The sequence below is a fragment of the Phocoena sinus genome, chromosome 3, assembly GCF_008692025.1.
Source record: "Phocoena sinus isolate mPhoSin1 chromosome 3, mPhoSin1.pri, whole genome shotgun sequence".
NCBI lineage: Eukaryota > Metazoa > Chordata > Mammalia > Artiodactyla > Phocoenidae > Phocoena > Phocoena sinus.
The window spans coordinates 148,465,652-148,475,336 of NC_045765.1; the positions used below are offsets into that span (position 1 = coordinate 148,465,652).

At 37.4% G+C, this 9,685-nt stretch overlaps 1 protein-coding gene across 1 annotated transcript; it reads right to left on the reverse strand.

The window, feature by feature from the left end:
- Positions 1-417: 417 nt before the first annotated feature.
- LOC116751608 (high mobility group protein B3-like) lies at positions 418-1,049 on the reverse strand. The gene has a single exon (XM_032627725.1). It carries the CDS (start codon positions 1,012-1,014, stop codon positions 418-420), a length of 597 nt encoding a protein of 198 aa, XP_032483616.1. The 5' UTR covers positions 1,015-1,049.
- Between the last annotated feature and the right edge of the window lie 8,636 nt (positions 1,050-9,685).

Here is a 9,685-nt window from a genome sequence, read left to right on the forward strand (position 1 = left end):
ATATACAGTTGAGATCTCAGGATTCCTAGCCAATGACCAAAGAGTTAACACAACCACCTCACCAATTAAAAAAAAAAAAGAAAATGCCAGAAACATCTTTAAATGCCTTGTTACACCAACAGCAAAGTGCACAGAGTGAGAAGAACACGAGAGCCTTTCCATTTTAAAAATGTTTGGAAATATGTACAACTTTGATACAGTTTCCGGGTGCTCCAGACACCCATGGCCACTTCATGTAAACCACTGACAATTGCTAGGGCACTTTGAGAGACTACGATATGATCATGATCCAACTGAGTAATTAAACCTAATTACCAGACACGTCTGGTAACAGACACGTCTCGGGCAAGAGGTGTGTCAATCCCGGCGCTCCCTACTCTAAGGTATTCACAAGGAGACAGGTCAACAGTTTTTTTTTTATTCATCCTCTTCCTCCTCCTCTTCTTTGTCCTCGTCTTCCTCATCTTCCTCTTCCACCTTTTTCCGGGAAACTTCAGCAGGACCCTTGACGCCATCAAACTTCCCTTTAGACTTACAGTCTGCGACATCCTTCTCGTATTTCTCCTTCAACTTTGCTGCCTTGTTGATGTATGGCTGCTTCTCGCTGTCACTTAAGTTATTCCACATCTCACCCAGCTTCTTTGCCACATCTCCAGTAGAGATGCCAGGGTTTGTAGATTTGGTCTTGGGGCGGAATTCAGAACAGAACAGGAAAAATCCAGACGGTGGCCTCTTGGGGGCATTTGGGTCCTTCTTCTTCTTGCCTACCTTAGCTGGTCCATAATCCTTCATTTCCTGATCATAGTGCACTTTATCTGCCTTTGCCATTTCATCAAATTTAGACTTCTCTTTCCCAGACGTTGTCTTCCACCTCTCAGAGCATTTCTTGGAAAATTCTGCAAAATTGACAGGGACCTTGGGGTTTTTCTTCTTATGTTCCTCTCTGCACGTCTTCACAAAGAAGGCATAAGCAGACATCTTGCCCTTTGGTTTCTTGGGATCACCTTTAGCCATCTTGACTGTACTGTTCGCTAGTCTGGGAAGCGCAGGGCTCGATGCGCGGCTCAGCGCTCCACAGCCTGGCACTAGCTGCCTGCATGAGAGCCGCCTGACTGGCCAGCGGGCTCCGCTGTAGTTGTATTTTTTGTTTGTTTGTTTGTTTTGCGGTACTCGGGCCTCTCACTGTTGTGGCCTTTCCCCTTGCGGAGCACAGGCTCGGGACATGCAGGCTCAGTGGCCATGGCTCACGGGCCCAGCCGCTCCGCGGTATGTGGGATCTTCCCAGACCAGGGCACGAACCCGTGTCCCCTGCATCGGCAGGCGGACTCTCAACCACTGTGCCACCAGGGAAGCCCTGTAGATGTATTTTTGATGTGTTTGTTGGGGGAGGTGAGTTCCACATCCTCCTACTCCACCATCTTGATCTTCTCTCCTAAGTGCCAATATTTTTTAAAAATAAATCTCTCAATTTTATCTTTTCTTAAATGTATTTATAACTAGTAATTTCTAGTTAAATTATTTATAATATTTGACTGAGTCTCTCTTTCTTTAATAAGCAGTCTCCTATAACCTTAATCTTGTTTCGGGAGTTTCTCTTTACATGCTAGTCTTAAAAGAAACTAGGTAGTCCCATGTTTCCAGCATCCATCCCTAACGGAGGTTGTATTTACTCTTACATCTCACTTTCCTTACAGCTGTGAAGTGGAAGATATTTCTTCCTAGCTCCCCATGTCCTCTCTTTCTTGCAAAAATTCTGTATCAGTGAGGCTTCTGCAGTAGTTCTGTACCTTATTCACTACTTTCATCTCCAAACATTCTAGAAATTCCCATTATTTCTTGAAGACCTTAGGCTCTGGATCATATCTTTCTACTTCAGCCCAGCATCTGTCATCATTTTTGTTGGCCTCTAAATCCCTGTGTATCACTAGTATAAATCTTGGCCTCCAAATTCATGACTTCTTTCCCTCTTATGACCATTTTCTTAATTTCATTTTCGCCATCAGTCTCTATTATCTTCAACTCTGACCCCCAAAACCTCAAGTGCAAATATCACACTCAATGACCCCAATCTTCTCTCTGCCATAGTCCTTGCTCAATAATCTTACTACAGCAATTTCTCAATAACATCTTGATCTCAAATCCAGTGATGCCACAGTTTCTCATTATTCTATAGTCATATCTCATTCTTCCCTCTCCTTTGGCAGAGCTTGTGTTTCAAATGCATCATTATAATTGCTCATTTTCCACTATCTTTTCACTATTCATGGAAGTTTATACTTCCATTCTTGAGTCCATGGTCCATTATTTTATCACTCTCTTAAACATTACTTAAAAATTTCACCTCTTTCTTAATATTTCTATAAAATACCAACCATGATGAATTCAATAATTTATCTTCTCAGTACCTGCACTCAAGCACCTGAATGAAAATTGGGAGAATATCACCTTTCACTTGAAGTTAATCATACCAAACATTTGATTTGGTTGACCACTTCCTCACCTTGAAACACTTCTCTTTCTTGACTTTAAGACCTTTATTTTCTATCTAAACTCTACACATGTCATCTAGTTCCCCAAATGTCAGTACTATCTATGTTACAAAAAATTTCAATTATATGTCCCTGGCTCAAATTCCTCTTCTGAGTTTAGGTATGTCTACCTGACATCTTCACATGTGTCTTATAGGCGTGCCAAGATTAATATGGCCAAAAGTTAACTCTTTTTTTCTTCTTTCAGTTTTATTGACTTGTAATTAACTTAAGTTTAAGGTGTACAGCATAATGACAACTTACATATATTGTGTAAGCTGACTCTTGATTTCTCCCAAACTGAATCCTTCTTAAATATTTCTTATCTCACCAAATGGCACCACTGTTCTCTTGTTTGTTCAATCCCTGTTTCTTTTCTCTTCCTCATCCCCCGCATTCAATCCAGTGCCAGTTCTGTTGATTTTAATTCTAATACATACCTTGAAAGATATCATCCCAGCTCTCATCCACTTTTGCTTAGATATGACTGTGGCAGCCTCTGACTTGCATTCTTCCTTTTATTGCTCCTCTACAACCAGAGCAATATTTTTATAGCATACATATGATAATGACACTTTCCTTTATTCAAAAGCCCCTCCAATTTCACCTGGTCCTATGATTACTGAAACTGTTGGCCCCTGACAATTTCAACATCCTCACCTCCTTCTGTTTCCCCCTTTCAACTGCACTGACTTCACTTCTCTCCTTCAAACCTGTCAAGTTCTACATGGCTTCAGTGCTTTTGCAAAAACAATTCTTCCTTCAGGGCCTTTGCACAATCCCCTATTTAGGGCTTTTGCATACACAATCTACCCTTCCCTTTTCGAAGCTGTCTCCTTTTCATCCATCATATCCTAACTAAATAGTGCCTCCTAAAATTGTTCTTCCTATCATATCTTAGGAAGTACGGCTCCCACTTCCAACCCAGTATTTTCTTTTTATGATGAAAACCCGCTCATTTCTTTTCTAGCACTTGCACAAGTTTTAAATAATAGCATTATTTATTTGTTGATTATTGTTATTATTATGTGCTTTTCCCATTGTATTGAAAAATATCTATGAAGGCAGGGTCATATATTTTACTAATGATAGCATGCTGGTTTTAACCACAATGCTTGACATTTGATATTGGTTAATTAAAATGTATTTGAATTATTAAATGAGTACATGTGTTTTCATAGAAAATATATAATTGGTTAGTTGTATATAAGTGGTAAGACTCAGCTGACAGTTACTGGGCTTCACAGATTTAATATAGGACACCACATTTTACTTAGTGCCATTTACTTTAAATTTTAGATATCTGTTTAGAATAAATTAATCCTCCTAGTACTGGCTTGGAATTTTTTAACTAAAAACAAAACCTGAAAGCAAAGGTTATAGATGTAAATTTCCTCCTCTATTAAAACTCTACTTGTTCTTTAATGTCAAATGTGTATTTCTTCTGCACTCTGAAAACTTTGACCACCTTTGTCTTCACTCACCTTTCCTCCTCTCAACTCTTACAGCTTTCATTCTCAGTAACGCTTATTCAGGACTCATATTCTGTTTTGAATTGTTGATCATATCTTGAAAAATTTATGCCTTGACTCTAGAAGTAGAGTGTACTTATTTTCAAATCCCACAATTACTTTAGCACCCAATAATTACTGACTGTCTAATAGTCAGGAAATTGCATCATCCATCACTTTATTTATGCTATTTATAAGTGCCATCTGAGATCACAATTATCAAGTTAAGTCAGTGATAAGTAATTTTGCACACATGTAAATTCATATAATCAGGATAAGGATATTATGGGGAAATATCCTTTACCAGCCTTCAGATATTACCTTACCTCATTAGTCATCTTTCTATCTACAGCCGGGCTTCATGATTGAACAACAGACTTTGTTTCACACTCCGTATCTATCAATTGGTCATTGTTTTAGGGTAGTTGTGGTTTGAGAGGTCCAGTGGTACTCCTTGTGTTCTATTGCAGGTAGTAATCCCAGCACAAATTCTGGCTTATAAAATGTATTCAACTAATCTTGGTTAAATAAATCATTTACTAGTATGTGACTTAAGATGCTTAATGGCATTGCTACAGCCACTGATATTACCACCAATAGCAGTAACAGCAGCAGCAAAAATCCAACATTATACATCATTTGAAATCACTTGTACTGTTCCTGTCTTCTCTAGTCTGTCAGAGAATAACATCAGAGAAAAACAGTGTGCATATTTCTTTGTCTTTTGATCACAACCTCAATAATATTTCCCCAGGTCTCTCTGTTAATAGTGACATGCCTATACTTTGCTTCACCTGTGAAGAAGCTGTCTGAGAACTGATGGATCTGGATGAGAGGGTAGCCAATTAGGTAATGGCCTCCAGCAAGAGCGGACTCTGTAGAACAGTCGCCTTTGAACTGTGTAGAGTTGAACTAAAGGGCACAGCAGTTGCATAAATCAGAGAGAAAAGGACAAGGTTACACCTGTAGGTTGACTCAACAGCTATATTTTCTCTGCTCAAATAGTAGAGTAGTATAATGATAGCTAATACAATACTCAGATTAATTAAGTAATCTTGACTTCAATTATTTAGATAACTCAAGAGAGTAGGGAATTGTATCCAAAATTAAAGCGTTAATTTCAGAAATGGAGACATGGCCCTAAAGGGTTTCTATTAGAAAATAACTCATAGGGAGTCTGTTATTAAGTGACTTAACACGTTGAGGGCAAAGAACACTATCAGCAGGACCAGTAGCTATAAATTTAAAGCCAGGGATCTAATATGAAATTTATTAAGTAGATATAGAGAACATGTCACAAATAAGTTTGTCGATATCTTTCTGTAAGAAATTTTTTTCTAACTACTTGTTCGATTTCTGAACTTGGCTCTGACTTGATGAAAGGAACTGGCTAGTCAAAGGAAAAGATGAGTCTGTGCCCAACTGGTCTTATAGATTATTGTTAATTTTTTTTTGCCATAACAGAGATCACCCATGGTTTATAATTTGTACAAAAGTAGTGTGCTGAAAATAGAGATGCACTATGGACAAAACCTCTTGCTACTCCCAAGTGTGTGTACATTTATCAGCAGGCATCTCAGAATCTATTTTTCTTTACTGATGTGCTTCTCTTGTCTTCAGAATAGCTACAAATTAAATTAATTGCAATAGTGTTATTTTAATGAGAAATAATAAAATGTGAAAAGTCAAGTTTTTATTATGCAATTATATTTCTTTCTTAGCATTTAAATACAGTGGAATTGACTTGCAGCTGATCCTCAGGGTCCAGGGAAAATTTTGTAAAGCTAACAATTACTTAGGAAGTTAGCTGTACCATGAGTTTATCATTTTAAACTCTCTCTCTGAAGATGTAAACTGAGCCCTTAGAAACCTAATTCAACCATCCAAAATATATAGAAGTTCAAAGTATGAAATAAATTGTATCTTTCATCAATCCTATTAATTTTTAAATTTAAGATACCCACTTTTATTACGCTCGTTTGTTCTAGAAAGTAAATGATTATTTAAATTTTAAAATTTTCACAGTAACATGATGCTTCATATACTTGGCATGTGAACACATATTCAGTACAATTCAATATTGAATATATTGAATTAATAATGGTATAAGATCAAACTAAGGAAATAAAGTAAAAGTATAAAATGAGCCCTTATTTGTGAACGAATACAGATGACTTTTAGAACATTTTGGGTATGTTGTATCTTAGATAATGATAATTTATACATGTATGGTGCTTTTTAGTTTACAAAGTACTTCTATAAACATTCTTCTTCTCCAGTAAGCCCTGTGGGAAGGGCTAGGCAGGTTTTTGTTGTTTCTTTTTCCTCTTTTTTCCTTAATGTCTTTATTGGAGTATAATTGCTTTACACTGTTGTGTTAGTTTCTGCTGTATAACAAAGTGAATCAGCTATATGCATACGTATATCCCCATATCCCCTCCCTCTTTCATCTCCCTCCCACCCTCCTTATCCCACCCCTCTAGGTGGTGCAAAGCACCGAGCTGATAGCTCCCTGTGCTATGCAGCTGCTTCCCACTAGCTGTCTATTTTACACTTGGTAGTGTATATATGTCAATGTTACTCTCTCACTTCATCCCAGCTTACCCTTTCCCCTCCCCGTGTCCTCAAGTCCATTCTCTATGTCTGTGTCTTTATTTCTGTCCTAAGCAGGTATTTTTATTACCTAAAAAGAAACTGAGTCACAGAAAGGTTATTTGATCACTTCACACAGCTAACAGGTAGCAGAACCAGGATCTGACAGAACATAGAGTCACTCTATAAATACCATCACATTCATTTTCCCCTAACAGCCAACAGTATTGTCTATATATACTCTTAATAGATTGACTGTTTTAGAAAGAAACATTCCTTAAGGTTTCATCAAATTTTGCCAAATAACTTGGTAGGTATTTCATGTGATAATTTGTGCAGTAACTTGTTTTTCACTAAACTGTACCCTCAAGATTTATCTCTCTGTATTTAAGTAGATATATGTTTCAAGGATTGTGTCCTCTGGCTTCCATCAGGGATAAGTGACAGCTGTCTGTGCATGAATGAAGCACAAAGGCTGTTTTCCATCAACGGAGGAAGAGATCATTGCTTTTCACCCTCATCCTTTGAAGTATTTAATTTTACAGCCATCTGAGTCAACTTTTATTCTTTTAGCATGTGTTCTAGAATTTTAAAAGGAAAGAAGGCAGAAAAGTTCAACACCTAAGTAGACAGCTTTGTCAAATGTTACTCCCACATTGTTTTACAAGGTTCTTTTTGTTCTGTAGTAAATGGCAGTGTCTTTCACTGAAGGAGTAATTTATAAATATCTCCTTTTGGTTTAGACTTCTATGTTCCTTATAGAACTCTTAAGTTTGGTTCAGAATATATTTTTCCCTCTTGGGAAATAAGAGTAGAACATTTTGTTCTCTGATATTAACTCAATGTATCGCTATTAAATAGATGCTACAGAGGTGGAAAACGGACATGCAAAAATCATTCTTCAGGTTTCTCTCCACTTTTGAAAAATGGTGAGGTTAGAAAGAACATGATCTCTTCTGAGTTCTGGCCGGGAAAGATATAAGGAGCAGCCCCTGACATTCAGAAGCCCGCCTGGCACTCACAGCAGGTCATGTTATTCTCTAAGTAGACATAAACTATCTCACAGAATACCAACCTCAGACAAGGTTATTCTGAGATCATGATAAAAGGAGATAAAGCAAGGCCACTTCATAATTCTGTCTAAGCACAGACAAAAACAAGGTTGCTATGCCACCCACAAAATATCAAACACCCCCTTACTCATCCAGAATTCATGACTGCTACTTCTTTATCAATTACAGTTTTATCTTCATTCTTGTCTCCACTCCTTGTCAATTAGGTTTGTTGAGATACACAATCATGGAAGTTCCCCTGTTTTCTGACAGCATGCAATCTTGTGTGAACCCCTGCTTCCTTAGATCCTCTTGCTCCAAATCAGCCAATCAAAACCAAAATCCAATGAAAGGTTCTTTTTAACCATCTCTTAGACACCCAATACAGTAAGTATTAAATCAAACCTCTCTCAACTAGAATTGTATTCCTGGTGATCTTTGGCTGCAGGACATTGACACATTTTTGCTGTTTGTCTCAGTTTGTTACTAGTTATTTGAAATTGAGCAAATTATTTAGGTACTCTGGTCTTTGTTTTTTCTCTATAAAATGGAGATGATTATATTTACCATAAGATTGTTAAGGTGTTTGTTGAGATAAGCAATTTAAAGTACCCTAATTGTGCGGTAACACAGGAATTAGTATTATTATTTCTCTCATTTTTTTAAAAAACATCTTTATTGGAGTATAATTGCTTTACAATGGTGTGTTAGTTTCTGCTTTATAACAAAGTGAATCAGTTATACATATACATATGTTCCCATATCTCTTCCCTCTTGCATCTCCCTCCCTCCCACTCTCCCTATCCCACCCCTCTAGGTGGTCACAAATCACCGAGCTGATCTCCCTGTGCTATGCGGCTGCTTACCACTAGCTATCTATTTTACGTTTAGTAGTGTATATATGTCCATGCCACTCTCTCACTTTGTCACAGCTTATCCTTCCCTCTCCCCATATCCTCAAGTCCATTCTCTAGTAGGTCTGTGTCTTTATTCCTGTCTTACCCCTAGGTTCTTCATGACATTTTTTTTCTTAAATTCCATATATATGTGTTAGCATACGGTATTTGTCTTTCTCTTTCTGACTTACTTCACTCTGTATGACAGACTCTAGGTCCATCCACCTCATTACAAATAGCTCAATTTCATTTCTTTTTATGGCTGAGTAATAGTCCATTGTATATATGTGCCACATCTTCTTTGTCCATTCATCCGATGATGGACACTTAGGTTGTTTCCATCTCCTGGCTACTGTAAATAGAGCTGCAATGAACATTTTGGTACATGACTCTTTTTGAATTATGGTTTTCTCAGGGTATATGCCCAGTAATGGGATTGCTGGATCATATGGTAGTTCTATTTGTAGTTTTTTAAGGAACCTCCATACTGTTCTCCATAGCGACTGTACCAATTCACATTCCAACCAGCAGTGCAAGAGTGTTCCCTTTTCTCCACACCTTCTCCAGCCTTTATTGTTTCTAGATTTTTTGATGATGGCCATTCTGACTGGTGTGAGATGATATCTCATTGTAGTTTTGATTTGTATTTCTCTAATAATGATGTTGAGCATTCTTTCATGTGTTTGTTGGCAATCTGTATATCTTCTTTGGAGAAATATTTATTTGGGTCTTCAGCCCATTTTTGGATTGGGTTGTTTGTTTCTTTGATATTGAACTGCACGAGATGCTTGTAAATTTTGGAGATTAATCCTTCATCAGTTGCTTCATTTGCAAATATTTTCTCCCATTCTGAAAGTTGTCTTTTCGTCTTGGTTATGGTTTCCTTTGCTGTGCAAAAGTTTTTAAGTTTCGTTAGGTCCCATTTGTTTATTTTTGTTTTTATTTCCATTTCTCTAGGAGGTGGGTCATAAAGGATCTTGCTGTGATTTATGTCATAGAGTATTCTGCCTATGTTTTCCTCTAAGAGTTCGATAGTTTCTGGCCTTATATTTAGGTCTTTAATCCATTTTGAGCTTATTTTTGTGTATGGTGTTAGGGAGTGATCT

Excerpts from the sequence above, each read along its gene's own strand:
- LOC116751608 (XM_032627725.1), bottom strand. The coding sequence starts at position 1,014 with ATGGCTAAAGGTGATCCCAAGAAACCAAAGGGCAAGATGTCTGCTTAT.